The sequence below is a fragment of the Melitaea cinxia genome, chromosome 23, assembly GCF_905220565.1.
Source record: "Melitaea cinxia chromosome 23, ilMelCinx1.1, whole genome shotgun sequence".
Lineage (NCBI taxonomy): Eukaryota > Metazoa > Arthropoda > Insecta > Lepidoptera > Nymphalidae > Melitaea > Melitaea cinxia.
The window spans coordinates 7,140,342-7,157,198 of NC_059416.1; the positions used below are offsets into that span (position 1 = coordinate 7,140,342).

General features: G+C 35.4%; 1 protein-coding gene across 1 annotated transcript in view; it reads left to right on the top strand.

Moving 5' to 3' along the window:
* The window catches only part of LOC123665309 (lateral signaling target protein 2 homolog), a 55,316-nt gene extending 49,607 nt beyond the window's left edge, over positions 1–5,709 (top strand). Inside the window, exons 10-14 of the mRNA XM_045599634.1 lie at positions 718–810; positions 2,318–2,511; positions 3,425–3,635; positions 4,167–4,303; positions 4,808–5,709. Coding sequence (XP_045455590.1) covers positions 718–810; positions 2,318–2,511; positions 3,425–3,635; positions 4,167–4,303; positions 4,808–4,944 — 772 coding nt within the window. The 3' untranslated portion in view covers positions 4,945–5,709. The remainder of the gene's footprint in view (positions 1–717; positions 811–2,317; positions 2,512–3,424; positions 3,636–4,166; positions 4,304–4,807) is intronic.
* The last annotated feature ends 11,148 nt before the right edge of the window (positions 5,710–16,857 follow it).

Sequence of the window (16,857 nt, forward strand, 5' to 3'; positions counted from 1 at the left end):
TATTGTTTTATCTAGTACCCGTTACTAGTAATTTCTGCTCTTTTTTATTACTTTAAAATAAAATGCAATTGGTATTTTTCTCGTTGGTTTTGCATCCAAAAAATCAAATATGTAATGTTTTTGCTAATAGTCTTTGCAATGAATATGAATTTCTGAGTAGTCCTAGTTGATCACTACATTTAATTACTTTTATATTTATTTTGTATGACGATGTGTTGTCGCAGCGGTTACAGCTTTGGCTGTTACCCTTGCGGTCGCGGTTTTGATCCCACACATGGTATACACTTTTATTAGCCATACAGATGGTCATGGTTTGGGCGATTGTGCTGGTGTAGGGTTTTCGGCCACAGAAATAAATCCTAGTGGGGGTTTATTTAGTTATTTATTTAAAATAAAAATCAAAAATAATTCAAATATGTTTCAAAGGCACCTTTAAAATGTCGTTCCACGAATTAAAATTTTAGTAGCCGTTAAAAGTAAAGCTACCACCGATTCGGAATGTAAACTCCGCAGAGAAGAATCGGCAAGAAATTCCGCCGTTACTCTTAAACAATCATTGTTTAAATATAAAATTGATAAATTTCAACGGATAAACGGATAAACGGATTTTATCGCGGTTTAAGTTTTTTAGATGCCCGACGCTTCTGATACTTCTGTCCTCCCGTGACGATGGTTGCTGTAATGAAATAATTAATTTATTTACCATGACATTTACAGTACGTCATCGGAATGCGCGGACGATGAACAGATCGCCTTAGCGTTGCAAGCTCAGGAGCTCGCTGCCAGGCAACAAGCGAGACAGAAATTTAAGTATGTATTATTTACTAATTATTCTTATTTTTTAACTGCATTCCAAAGAAAATGTTTACAATCCGTTTATAATTTTTATTAACTGACTTCCAAAAAGGCGGAGGTTCTTAATTCGATTGTTTTTTTTTTATGTATGTTACCTATGGTCGATGGTACCCTTCTCGAAGTTATTCAGAATTATATTTACCTAGGCCATACTATCCAACTAGGCCGCAACAACTTCGAGAAGGAGGCCGATAGGATGATTCGGTTGGGCTGGGCGGCGTTTGGCAGGCTTCGTCGAGTCTTCACTTTGAAGATTCCGCAATGCTTGAAGACAAGTCTTCGAGCAATGCGTCCTGCTTGTGTTAACATACGGAGCCGAGACGTGGACACTGACGAAGGGACTGGTCCACAAGTTTAAAGCCGCTCAACGTGCAATGGAACGGGCTATGCTTGGGGCTTCTCTCAAAGATAGGATTAGAAATGAGACTATCCGCGAGAGAACGAATGTAACCGACATAGCCCACATAATTAGCAAGTAAAGTGGCAGTGGGCTAGTCATCTGTGTCGCAGGACCAATGGCCGTTGGAGCAGACGAGTCCTGGAGTGGAGACCGCGTCTTGGCAAACGCAGCGTGGGATGTCCTCCGGCCCGTTGGACCGACGACCTACGTAAAGATACATAAGAGACACCTTCAGGTGTAGGCTGGATGAGGATTGCGGAAAACCGGGATGTCTGGTGCGAACTTGGGGAGGCCTATGTCCAGCAGTGGACTGCAAGAGGCTGGACTGACTGACTGACTGGCTGGCAGGCCGGCTGGCCGGCCTGTCGGCCGCCCGGCCGACCGGCCGACTTCAAAAAGTTTGACTCGGTGGACCGATTTCGATGACTTTTTCTTTAATCGAAAGGTGGTGCGTGTCATGAGGTCGGTCTCATTTAAATTTAATTTAGATCTGACGACTACTTTTTAGCTATATCTAGTAATGCAGATTTACTTGACTTTTATTATTTCGTCTACTTACCTTGTATTATATGTCAATGTAATTAAATTTGTTTTTTTTTTTTCATTTGCGAGTAACCACAGTTATGTGCTACCTCATAATTTTTTACCGAGTGTATCGATTTTAATGATTCTTTTATTTGAAAGTTGATACTCGTTTAGTGGTCCCATATAAATTTGTTCGAGTTTTGACGAGTAATTTTTAAGTTATTTATTATAATGCTTGTTTAATTGACTATTGTCTTTGTCAATCTACGTCGATGATGTTTTCTATTTACTTCTCGATGTAAATTGTAGTCGTTTTTTTTTTTTTTTTGCTTTTTTATCGTATCAACACGCGTTCTTTCTCCTTGCTTTTTATACAAATTATTCTTAAATACAAACGAGCAATGATCATTACCTAATTTAAATAAAACACAATTTTTCTTGTTTCTTTTGTGTACTTTAGTATTTGATCGATCACTGTTAGTTTATAACTAACTTATCTACCGTTTTAAGTATTAAACACGTATAACATATCAACAGATCGAGCGAGGACCTCATCCATCGTCTGTTTGTGTGTATCGCGGGTGTAGCTGATCAGCTACAGACAAATTTCGCAGCGGATCTCCGAAATATTCTAAAGGCGGTGTTTTTGCTGAACCAGAGCATTGAGCCCGAACCAAAAGCAGAGGAGACCATCGAGTACCAACCGACTGAAGATCAGGTTATACAAAATGGTGAGGGCATAGGTTTTTTTTTTGCTTTAGACTTCATAAAATTGCCTGGCATTAATTCTAGCATACACCATATACTTGAAAGATTTTTACAGAACTAGAAAATACTTTCAATGTTAGATTACGATATATAAAGTGTTCGACTGTTAATTGCAGTCCTCCAAATGGGGCTCATGTAGGTGTTATAGATCATGTTCCACGTGAAAGTATAAATAGAGTGTGTGCTTAAGACCGCACGGCAGAAGTGAAAACTTCATTGGCAATCGCAATCAATTTATAATATAATAATAACTATTAAATTAATAATGACAATTATTACATATTAATTGAATATACTAAACACAGCGACACAACAGTGAAGAGCAGTTGACTGTATCGTTCTGGCTCGGGTACACTCGGCCGTCCCGAGTTCACCCGATCGAGCCTTTCACCTCAGAGCGTGACGGATCAGCCAAAATTACTGCCTACGAAAAAAATGTGTGCACCAAAAGAAGTTTTCACTTAAAAAGCCGTGTGTGCCCATTGGACAGACTCACTATATACAGTGACGATAACTGCAAGTCAGTGACGATAGTTGTAGTCATTCTCTTTGTCTTACTTTTTTCTTGAAGATATTTGATCTGATAATGTAAAAAAAAAAAAAAAAAATTGGTTCTAACACACATTCTATTACGCTGAACTTATTATAGAATACGTTGAAACGACATTTTAGACACTGAAACTTATTTCCGTATACAGATTTGTAGAGTATACTATTAAACTTTCATGGTCACTGAACAGTTGATTTGATTTTGATTGAGGTTGATTCTACGGAACTTTTCGCGATTGTTATTTTGAAACTCCCAATATTTTTGTGACGTTGCGGATTCCTTTTAACTCTTACTCTAATTACATAATAAAATTTATAAAATTACAGGTAGTTCGTTCGATAGCGTATATTCCGCTGAAGAGGTATACGCGGATAGTAATTCGGAGTCGACTTCATCGGAATCGAACACCCGATTAGCCCGTAGGAACACTATGAATGCTACTATCAACGAACAGACGACAAGTGAAGCTAGAAGGAAATCCGTTGATAACACTACTAACTTGCAGGCGTCTGTTTCGACAGGAGATCTCACTTACACGTATGTATAATTGTATATATATATTAATAAGATAATTTTGCTTGTAAGGTAATAATACTAAAAAGTGACGTCACAGACGTTGTTTACTTATTAAGTAAATTATTTAATTTTTAATAATTTGTTTTCCTCTAATATTTTTATCTCTGCCCTTAACAACTGTACTATCTATCATTTGGTATTTGTCAAATATTGTTTGCACATCTTCCATATCAATATGAAGGTTTGCTGACTCTTGATGCTTCCCACAGTTGTTAGGTTATAACCAATTTGAAATATTACCTTGAAATTTATCTCCAAATAGTTCTCATAGTTTTAATGTTTACTTCGTGATATTTTCCATCTACATATCAAACATATTAATATGCAATAATATTTAATACTAAATATTTTTGTGAGAATAATTTAGTTACATTTTCATTTATCCCGATTTCTAATAACACATTTCTATACAACGGATTCGATTGTACAACCACTGACTTTAGCTTCGTATACAAGATAAAAAAAAAAAGTAATTCCCCTGTGTATATAAAGGCGCGAGCAGCCCGCGCGGCGCCAGTCGGCGGTGGAGCGCGCGCCGGAGTGGGTGCCCGACATCGCGGCGCCCGCCTGCATGCGCTGCGACGCGCACTTCACGGCCTTCCGGCGGCGCCACCACTGCAGGAACTGCGGTCAGTAGCCACCTATCGACGTAGGCACGCCTGGACATATCCTGCGCAATATCGGGATCAGCTCGACTGCGGAAGTACTTCAGCTTTATAGAAGATCACGGCTAAATAGCACTGTTCCTCAAGCAGTGTTGTGTTCCTGTTGTGAGTAAGACGGCCAGAGCTTCTGGAGAGGTTCGGTGATACAGTTCACTACACGCTGGTAATGGTTCTCGTCTATAGGGTATCCGCTTATCATCGGGCGGACCATACGCTTGTTTGTTGACCTAGTCGTATAAAAAAAAAACTAGCCTATATTTTACACACAAGTTAATTTAGGCATTCATATTAATTTGAGCCAGTAGTTCCAGAGGTTAGCGCTTTAAACAAACAATTAAGCTTTTCAACTGTATTTTATTAGTATAGATGACCAATAAGTTTTTTTTTTTTACATAATTTTGTAATAAGTACCCAAGTTTCCATATATATTATTTTACGATATCACACATTAAAATATTTTTTTTTCAGGCAAAGTGTTCTGCGCGTCTTGCAGTAGTAATTCCATTCCTCTCCCACGTTTCGGACAGTTGAAGCCGGTACGAGTCTGCGACGAATGTTTCCAAACAACCGCCCAAGACAGACCGAGGCAGACGACGCACCGGTGAAAATATTAATCATACGAAAATGAGCTTTGTTGACACTAAAATATTTACACTTTTTGTTCTACTTGACTTACAGCTATTACTATTTTGAAAATTGGCCGATTCGAGTCTCCATGGCGAACAACATCGCCGAAATATCGGGAGTTTCGAAATAACGATAAGTTTCGTGGAATAAAAAGTGTTCGTAGTGATTGTGCAAGTTTAAAAATTTATAACTGAAATATTTCTCACGAATTCATAGTACTTGTATGTAGCGGGTCTTGTCATGAAGAAATAAGAATTTGGTTACTTTTTAATTCAGGATTCTTCAATGTTAGATCAGCTATATATGTAAACTGCAATAACCAGTAATAATAATAATTTGACCAGTACTGACAAGGAATTAAATTAAGACAACAATTTAGAGGAAAATCGTGAATAGTTAATATACAGGTTGTTCGACAGGTTGTACGGTAATGCAAAAGTACGTTAGAGTAGCTCGTATATGAAGACAGTAAAATTTAAAAAAAAACTTAGTAATTTTTTTTCACGTGCTTAGTGATCTATGACACCTACATAACCCCCCATCTGAAGGAATGCAGTTAGGAGTCGAACAGTTCTATATATGGGTCGCGAATTTGATTAAATATAATTTTTTGGTATTTCTTTTTTATGACATTCCGTAACGTAATCATCAATTGCTATATCTGTGTGACAAATGAAAGTTAATAGTGACCATATGTTGTAAAAAATTTAGTATAGTATCAATCATCAGTTGGGCATTTGAAAAATAATCACTTCACTCACTCACTTCAGCCTATCGCAGTCCACTGCTGGACATAGGCCTCCCCAAGCTCGCGCCAGACATCCCGGTCTTCCGCAATCCTCATCCAGCCGACACCGGCAATCTTACGTATATCGTCGGTCCAACGGGCCGGAGGACGTCCCACACTGCGTTTGCCAAGACGCGGTCTCCACTCTAGGACCCGTCTACTCCAACGGCCATCGGTCCTGCGACACAAATGACCAGCCCACTGCCACTTCAACTTGCTAATTCTGTAGGCTACGTCGGTTACTTTCGTTCTCTCGCGGATAGTCTCATTTCTAATCCTATCTTTAAGAGAAACCCCAAGCATAGCCCATTCCATTGCACGTTGAGCGACCCTAAACTTGTGGACCAGTCCCTTCGTCAGTGTCCACGTCTCGGCTGCGTATGTTAACACAGGCAGGACGCATTGTTCGAAGACTTTTGTTTTCAAGCATTGCGGAATCTTCGAAGTGAAGACTCGACGAAGCCTGCCAAACGCCGCCCAGCCCAACCGAATCCTCCTATCGGCCTCCCTCTCGAAGTTGTTGCGGCCCAGTTGGATAGTATGGCCTAGGTAAATATAATCCTGAACAACAACTTGAAAAATAATGCCATTCTATAAATTTAAAAATTTAATTTTTGGCTGGGTGTGAACCTTCTTACATAATTATGAGAAGTGCGAATAATATTTTACAGGGGATGCATAAACGATTTAAGTCTAATCTAATTTTGAACTACAGACTATATTTGACGAATTAGTGGAATTTGACTAGGGCAACTGAAAAGGAATTGAATTATTAAAACGAGTTCAAAACTTCGATATTCGCGTATAAATCACATAGTTTCTTAATTAATCCAGGTTCAAGATTAATGTATCCCTCTATAGCTAGTATTAGTTGTCAGTACTGGTCTGTATGCAGAAGCGGAAGCTTTGCCTAAAACTAACAATAGCAATGACGTAAACAATAATACTTTTTAATTTTAAACTTGTCTTAAACTTGACTTACAAATCTTGACAATTTCATTCTTAGATATAATTTTGTTACTAAAGAGATTGTTATGAAACGAAAATGTTATATTTTACTATGATATTTTTATTTTTGTTACATATTTAAAATAAAAAAAAAAAAAAAAAAACATAAAATTTCTCGTAAAATTTAATGATTAAGAAATATAAATCTGCTTTTCTCGCCGCAACAAAGCTTGTTTTCTATTGCATTTTTAACTATCAATTTTCCTTAATTGTAAGAACAAAAATTACTAATAAAAAAAAGGTTTTAATATCGTTCAGTAGTTATCATTTATTTGCCATATTTTATAATAATTTTATTACAAACATATAGGCAGAAAGTTTTCACGAAATGTATACAATATTATTTTATTTGGTACGAAAATAAAATTAAAAAAAAGTTATCTTTGTCCTCGCAACATTTTTTCAAATATAAGTTACCTTGTGATAGTGAAAATTTATTCCAGAATATTCTACTAACCGCATTAATTAGCCGTTGTATTAAAAGCATATGTATTTTTCCATATTGACTGAAGTTATTATATGTAACGTTTTTTGTAGGTTTTCAGTTTTGATAAGCTCTCTAAATAATTAGCGCGTCAATCAAGATTAATTGGAAAAAAATACATAAAAAAAAATAAAATTGACCTAAAAATAAAAACTAATTCTAGGCCGACGTTGCTAAGTTTACTAAGCTAATTATAAAAATGTTGACTTTAAAATGTGTTGATATAAATTTGAAGTAAACAGTCTTTCCTAGAAATAACCATAGACAATTTGTTGCAAATTTTAGAAGTTTTAACATCAATATTTTCCTAAATTCAATTGCTATATACAACTTATTACCTATAGTTTACTTGACATATGAAAAAAGAATGCTATTTTTTATGAAGTGAAGAAAGGAATCAAAACTGAAATAAACGTATTATTAAGTAGACTCTTTGAAATAGATAAAATATATTTTAAGATTTATAAAACTAAGGACGTGAAGTGCGACATAGTGCTTCATAATCCGTTTGTTTTTTAATGTTTAAAATGATCTTTATATTTTTTAAATACGCCATAGATAATACAAACTAATCGAGGCAAAACAATAAAAGAAACATTTGTACCGCTATCTTTTTCTAATAGTGTGATATCCATGTTAAATATAGATAGATAAAAAAAAAACATAAATTTTTATATCCAACGGTGTTAGTAAATATGTTTTAAGTAATTTTAATATTGTATGTAAATTTTGTAAAGGTTGAGCGTTATTTTGTATCTAACCAATTTAGTTGTATACTTGAGCTGTTCGATAGCTTTTGTATGTTATAAGACGCTAATTCGGTATTTTCGAGACCACAAAATGTGTAAGTGATATAATGATACTGTTATATATTTTAATTGTGTAAAATAAATGTCAGATTTATTATTAGATAATCGAAAGTTTTATTTTTTTAACTCTCCGTATTGCAAACCCTATAAACACTATAAATTCTAATATATCTGAAAATTCTGATAGACATTCATCTGAAAGGCAGTCATTTTGCAATTTTACATTCAAAGATGCAAGTCAACCTTATTCCAAATTCATTTTTTGAAGTGAATATACTCATTCTTACTTTTAATAATAACGATATTCTTGTCGTTTTTGCAGTGATAAAAAGGATTCGATATCTTATTGTATCAACAAAGAAGTTTCATGATGTTTTTTTTTTTTTATGTCACTAGGTCAGCATACAAGCGTACGGCTCACCTGATGGTAAGCGATTACCGTAGCTTATAGACACCTGCAACACCAGAAGCATCGCAAGCGCGTTGCCGACCCAATCCCCAATGATCCCCAGGAGCTCTGGTCACCTTACTCACCAACAGGAACACAATACTGCTTGAAAACAGTATTATTTTGCTGTGATCTTCTGTAAGGTCGAGGTACTACCCCACCCGACTACCCCAGTCGGGCTGCTCCATATTTTGAGCAGGAAATTCCTGCTGTGCCCTACCTCAGTTATTCCTGCTGTGCCCTACCTCAGTTCAAATATATGTTAATATTATATTAGTATAATTTCTAAATAAAAAAACTTTTCATAAACTTAGTAGTTTAGTACTGGTTGTTGGGATCTTTGTTTACAATATCAACGTGTGCCCGCTGTGTTGATTCGATGGAAACGATATCAAATGTGTAATGCCGGTCGACCTTACCGAGATGAAGCTATTGAGCGAAACGTGAGGGCCTTAAATGTACCGTAAAATACAGAATTTCACCTAAACAAAGTGAAAAGTAAGCCTTAGGGAAAATACCCATACTACGTGATCCGTTCAGGGGGAGATGTCTTTAAAAATACCACGTTTGGACACAGGGGGGGTCGCTCTGAGGCTTTCGTCACGTAGTCAATAATCTAATTTACTTAAAAATTGTAGTGTAGGGTGCACTTAAAATATCTTAATTAACAGTATTGTTGTCTCCAATATCGACGTCATAAAATAATTCTTAATGGTTTTTAGAAACGTAGGAAATGTTCAGCCGATTTCGTTTTACCTCGATAAATCGATCGATAGATGAATCGATGCTTCTTACTGTTTCATGCAAAAACCACTGAACCGATTATTATGAAAATTGGTACGTGAGAGATAACACATAGGCTACATATTATCCTTATGGCTTATGGCTGTTGCGGTGGTGGTTGCGGGTTCGATCTCTGCACATGGCGTACATTAGTATTGGCCATACAGATATTTGCCGTGATCTGGGTGTTTGTGTTTTTATTTTTTGTGTTTTAAGATCCTCGCCCAGGAGTAAATCCTAGTGGCGGTCTTGGAGTGTGAGGTGTTTATTTAATTTTATTTATCTAAACTATCATGAAAGAACTATGGGAGATAAACCACGAGGCATGGCAGTACATAATAAATATAGTATAAAGAGTTCATTCACTGAATTTGCAAGGGAGTGTAAAACGCAGTGACCTTTACCAAGGGTGTCTAAGGGAACGTTTATTCAACCTATGTGTAGCAGCTGCACAAAACTTCATAGACAATAGTACAAGATCCGAACTACAGACGAACATTAACCCTCCTGCTTAATAGATGAAAATTATTTTGTATTTATTTCAGTGTGTTAAAAAATTATGGCGCAAGATTTATTTATTAAACATGTGGGTGAAAGTAGCTAGAACAATATAGGTACATTAATATACCTACTTATACCTGCCACCCAGTACTTATGCCAGGAAAATAATAGATAACTCTACGTTTGTATTTTCTACAAGCTTCATATTTTCGGTAGGTATTAAATTTATTCTTTAAACTTGAAGGTGCATTTTTAAATATAAATAAATTTGTCAATTTTGAAATAAATATAGACTAACCAGGAATTTTCCAGCCAACTTTTCCGCGATTTATCTTTAACATAAGGGAAACTTGAGAGACTTGATCACCACATTATATTTTACTAAATAGCTCAAAAGGTATTAGGTTATTTAAACATTTTTTTTTTGATTAATATTACAAAACATTTAATAGGTAAATTATACGCTACTGTTAATTTGTTTTTTTGAAAAATATGATTTAATTTTTTTCATTAAGCAGATGGGTGAAGATCACATCTAGTTCGTATCTTAGACTATAATCATATAATCGCAATTATTAAGCGTAAAATTTGTCTGAAAATTGTAAACAATCGTTTTTATTTTGGTCTGAACTCGTATCTACAACTTTGGTAATTTTTCTAAAGCATTATTTTTATGTTTTGTTCACCACTTCAGCCTATCGCAGTCCACTACTGGACATAGGCCTCCATAAGTTCGCGCCAAAAAAGGCGTGAACTCATGTGTGTTACACATAGTCACCACGCTGGGCTTTGTCGCACCGAAGACGCTGCTGTCCGATTTCGGCCTGTGTATTTCAAAGCCAGCAGTTGGATGGTTATCACGCCATCGGTCGGCTCATCGGTAAGTTCCAAGGTGGTAGTGGAACTGTGGTATCTCTATCAAATATCAATCAATCAAAAAAAAAAAATACATCCTAAACATTAGGTACATTACAAACTAAGGTAATGTACCTGGTGTAATCCAGCAGCTTTAAATTAGTCACAATATTTAATTAACAAAACTCGTCAACAACTTTCGTTAGAAATTACCTTTCGATGATATACTCGGCTTTATTAAATATTACAAAAAATAAAATAACGTCCCTTGTGTAGGCTTAGGAAAATAAATAAATATATAACTGGAAGAAAAAACTTTCGGTACTGTTAAAATTTGAAGTCATATACAAGACAAAAAATAAACAACAGTATGACCATAAAATGATCAGGACAAACACGAGACAGCCAATCGTGTGTGCGCAGATCATTACAACCTGCTCAAAATATTTTTGAGTATATTTATTTACAGGATATTTTTGACTATATTTTAATATAGAGCTAGCCTGGTGGAGATTTTTCAATCCCATGCCATTTCATAATTAAGGTATTCATTGATGTTATAATAAGCTTTACTACATAAAGTTCACTTGATAGTTTTTTTTAAACATCAGTAAAGGCAGACATTGAACCGCAGCCGAAATCTTATTATATATTAAAAAAGACATACCTATAAAGGAACGACTTTTTTCCCTGAGCCAGCATTATTAAGAAAAAGTGAATTTTTGGTCGTTCCCGAGTGTTACATCATTTGAGGCATGTTGATTATACTGATAAATCAATACCTATATTTCCGTATGTAAATTATGACTATCATGTACAATATAGGTAGATTTTTTATCGGAGGTTAAATTTTTGTTATTTCTGACTTTACCTTAATTCTGGTGCTGCGGTAAGTGTACTCATGCTCCGTTCTGCGACTATCACGCGTTATTTTCGAACAAATTTACGTAAAAACGATCTTTACTGCAAGATCAAAATACGATACGAACTGACCTTTAAACGACTGACAAATCGACACTTTTAAACAAAATAACGCGTCAGACATAATATTCTAATAAAATTAGTAACATTGCGTGCTAGAATATAGGTTTAGAAATTCGAAAAACACCCAAAACCGAATCGCAGCACCCCACTGTCCACGTGGTCTTGGTCTGCCCTACCCCTAGTGTTTTTTTTAAGCCGCGGAGGCGCGGAGGGAGGGCAGCCCTCACCTGCCGTGCGAAAGCGCGCGAACGAATGCGTAGAAGAGCGGCTGAACGGAGCATGAGTGAGAGGGCTTTCGCACGCAAGGGCGGAAGGGCTGCACTTCCCGCAGCGCCGGAGCCAAGCGTTACTCTAACCTTAAAGGTTACAGCGGGGTTTAACAAAAATTTAACCTCCGATAAAAAAATCTACCTATATTGTACATCATAACCATTCTTCACAACCCATAAGGGCTAGAATATAACTTTAATTTAAAAATTAAAAAGAATCATTGTGTAATTATAATCTGTCTTGGGTGAACTACTATATACAAAGTAATACAAGCAAATATTTTAGACAAATATTACATTAGATATGTAGGGTACAACAAAAATTTTAAGTACGTCAAGTGTTAGTTTTATTATAAATCGATCTTTCAAGGTTGCGACCTTGTGACATTCGTATTATGCGTAGGTATAAATAAGCAAACCGACGTAAAAAGCAAATGAGTAATAAAATTAAAAACACAATTTCTAGATGCGGTCAAGCCTAAACAGCACCGGCGGGAATACTAATTTTTTACAGAGATGTCACGAACAAGACGCGATCGATGGCATTGTTTCCATCTTTATAAACTATTTTTGTTTGTTTTTATCTTTATACAGTGTTAGTATAACCGCTTTAAAGATTTTATATAATTATTTATCGTTGTGTCCATTTGTTATAAGTATTCTTTGACGGTTCGCAGGACCATACAACAACATGTTGTTGTATGGATTAATTAGTTGTACAGCTTTCTTCAATGTTTGTATGTATTGTAGATGCCTGATGATGGTCCAATAAAGGATCGAAACATCGCATGAATTTGCAATTAGTGGTTTGATTGGCACCTTATGTCCACTTTCCTGCGAACCGTCAAAGAATATTTTATATAATATTTAGTATTTGCATTTATTTAAAGCTTGGCTTTATCTATATCTGTATAGGTATCTAGATATAAATAAAAATGAAATGTACCTGTACTATAGTAAATTGGATATTTTTTGTGGTTGTTATTATTAGGACGAGGTTTGTATAAAATTAAAACTTGAAAAATTAAATCGATATATTCCCGAAAAAAATTACGGTTCGAAGTTCGCTGGGTAAGTTAGTTATTAATAAACTAACCATAAACACTCAAACATTACCCTTATCTGCTGTATTGTTTTGTACACAATTGTGGGTCATACTTGAAAGGGCCTCGATTATTAGCGAGGTAATGTATTGGTTCGTTATCCACAAATTTCTGTCTGTATTTCATCTGAATCACTAAAGTGTTTTTACGAAGTTATCCTCTACTACAGAGCACGTGTTGAATTTTAAGTGTTGTCACATGAAAACTGCGGTGTCAGATCGAAGTTTAGTACCACCATGCATATCATATAATTATATATGCAGGCATTCTATTCGCAGTGCTATCTCGGCTTTGTGTGATTTCGCTATATTTAAATATTTTATAAAGCCAAGACTTCTGAATATAATTATTTTTACGATTATTTCAATTTGTATATTTTCATACACCTTTAATTAGAGCTTAATTTTTTTTTTCAGTTTCATCTTGTGACCGTAGAATCATAAACGGTAATGAAGTTACTGCTGATAAAAGTTACATGGTAAGATTTAATGAATAATTTGTTTCTAAAGATTTTAAAAGCTCATTTTACATTCAGTTTACACACGCGGTAAGAGTAATATTGTAACTAAAGTTAGCCCTAGGCCTTTTTGGCCGTTTGACATTTGCGAATGCTGCCTACACTGGGTTTAAAATATGCGATACATAAAAGATGTCGTACTATTTTCCAAAAATAGTTCAGAAGACTCTTCATGAATCTTAATGAAGATTTTATAATTGTGTTTGCTCGCAAACGAAAAAACCGACTTCAATTATATCGACAAGTAATACAACGTAAGTAGATGAAAAAAATTAACAAACGCACTAGTCGTCACTACGATTTTCGAGGGTTTTCCTCGATTTCTCTGGGATCCCATCATCAGATCCTGGTTGCCTTATCATGGTACCACACTGGGGATATCTCCTTTCTAACAAAAAAAAAAAGAATTATCAAAATCGAAAAAAATACGGTCGAATTGAGTAACGTCATCCTTTTTTGAAGTCGGTTAAAAATAGTGCTTATATGAACAATTTTTAATTTTAATTAAAATGAACTAAATTTTAAGGTATATCTTGCAAAATCTAACACATCTACTCGTGGTGACTCCTGGATCTGCGGGGGTGTGATCATAAGCGATTGGTTTGTCTTGACGTCCGCTGCTTGTGTTGAAGACGTAAAGTATATGGTCGTGGTCTGGGGCTATAGGAATTATGTCAAATCGAGTGACCTAGATAAACATGAGTGTACAAGAAATTGCAAGAGGATTGTTACAACTTTGGTTCCTGAAGGTAATGATTTAAATACTGTCTATATGCGCTTTTTCCCCATGTAGGAAAAGGATCAGAGCTTAATCCATCGCACTGCTCCAATGCCGGTTTACCAATAAATTCCCTACTATGAGTAACGATCATACATAATAACAACCGGGACCCACGCCTTAACGTGCTCTCCAAGGCACGGTGAGGAGACCCTCAAGGACTGCATAAACACCCAGACCACGGTAAACATCTGTGTGGCCAATACAAATATTTTTTATGTGCGGTGATCGAACCCGCGAAGCCAGCGCAACAGCCACAAACCAGTGCTCTGACCTTTGCGCTAACACGTGGTCTTATTTATATAACGCAAAACTTGAGAACGGCCAGATTAATTCTGCTGTTTTTTTGCAACTTTTTTGGGTAGGTATATTAGTTTAGCCTAAGTTAATCTAGCCTGAACTATATGACTTAGAATTTGTTCAGCCTTTTTTACCTTTGAGTTGACACAAAGAAAGAAGTCCTATTTCTAATTCTTGATAAAAGTCATTTGGCAACGTTCTCGCGCTAAACATTGACACTGAAGGGCAAATATAAAATATATAGCAATAAAATAAAATTTTGTATTATTTTAAATTTAGATTATCAATTGTCTTACAACAAAGTAGAGCAATGGGCTAAACTTGACATAGCGATTGTTGAAGTTGAGATCCCTTTCGACTATTCTTCATCAGTGTGTATGTATAAACCGGAAAAAATTAAAATCAATTTCGATGTTAAGTACGAAGCAGATGGTATAGATGTCACAATGTTAGGATGGGGACACTCAAAGAAATGGACCGAGGTAAGATATTATTTTAAAATTATTTATTTTCCATCCTTTAATTCCATATATTTCGATTTCACCATATTGTGAGAATTCACGCAATTGGATGCAATTTGTTTTGCTTGAAAACCTTGGTACATTTAAGTACATGGGTATTTTATGACCTGTTAGGTCTATTTTTACCCGACTGCCAAGGAAGGGTTATGTTTTTCGCGCGTATCTTGTATGTATGTTTGTATGTTTGTATGTAATATTCTTTACTACCTCATATTTCCAGAACCACTGAACGGATTTACATAATTGAGGTATCGTTAGGTTCGTCTTAGCTGCCCAAGTGTTCTTAGATAGGTGACATTAAACAAAATTAAACATGGCGGCTGCGCGAAGCCCTTGTAGTTAATGAAAAATTTTTTTTTTCTCGAATACTACAATATGGGTATCAAATTGAAGGGCACAATACAAGGATTTTAAAAAGGTATATCATGATTATTATTACCGTAATACTAATAAAGAAATACAATATGTACGATTTTATTTTTGTGTACCCACACATTAGGAATTCTAAACATTTTTGAATATCATATCAAAAATTGACCGCTCTAGCGGGATTCGAACCCGCGTCTCCGACTGACCGTGTCGGCGCTCTAGCCAATTAAGCTATGGAACGATGTACCCGCTAGAGCGAAATTTTTTGATATGATGATTTTTTTATTTTCGGTTTAAGCGAACTGTGGCGCCGTCTATAGTGAGTTCTTTACAGAGACCCGTAACTATTCAAAGTTTCATATTACAATGAAAATCTTTGACAGGAGACGACACCATGCTATTTTTAATATGTACGATTTTATTTTTGTGTACCCACACATTAGGAATTCTAAACATTTTTGATTATCATATCAAAAATTGACCGCTCCAGCGGGATTCTATTTATTTCGCTGACTTTGTGTGCATATTAAATTTTTATCTTGTTCCAGCTTTTTCAGTTGATTTTCTATTAGTTGTTCTTCACGCAGGCGGGTTTTTTGTTTTTTTTTTTTTAATTATTATTTTAGTGTTATAAGTTGCTAGTTGTAGTCGTTATTTGCTAAGCTTAGTTTTGCTTAGGACATCTGGTACTAATAATCGTCCACTGCTGAAAATACTCCTTTTTGGGTGATATTATTCATAGAAGTAAAAATAACCATGATTTATAGGTAGAATATAGGTATATGGGGCTCTTCGGGGGGCGTTCATAAAATACGTGAGATGTTTAAGGGGGGGAGGGGGTCGAGTCAAATCTCATCTAATCTTACGTTGGAGGGGGGGGGGGGGGCAAATATCACGCATTTTTTCTGAATGAAACAAAAAAAATATACTATTTTGGTCCATTTAATCCAGATTGTACATGCTTAAGATTTAATCTTAAGCGTAATCGTAATACGATTGAGATCATTTACTAATTCGTTCGAAAGAAAATAATTTCATTCATACTTCGACGTTATACATCTACTGACTCTCTGATTTGTTGATTGTGTCTGATTACAAAATAATATCTTAATATATATAAATCTCGTGTCACAATGTTTGTCCTCAATGGACTCCTAAACCACTTAACCGATTATAATAAAATTCGCACACCATGTGCAGTTCGATCCAACTTGAAAGATAGGCTATATTTTATTTTGATATATTAATTATTATATTTAAGAAAAAAATAAAGAAGGCGGTACAAAGTTCGCCAGGTCAGCTAGTAATAATATAAATAATTACTAGTCTTAACTAGTCGTAAATGAGAGCACGAAGCAAATTATTTTTTTTTTCT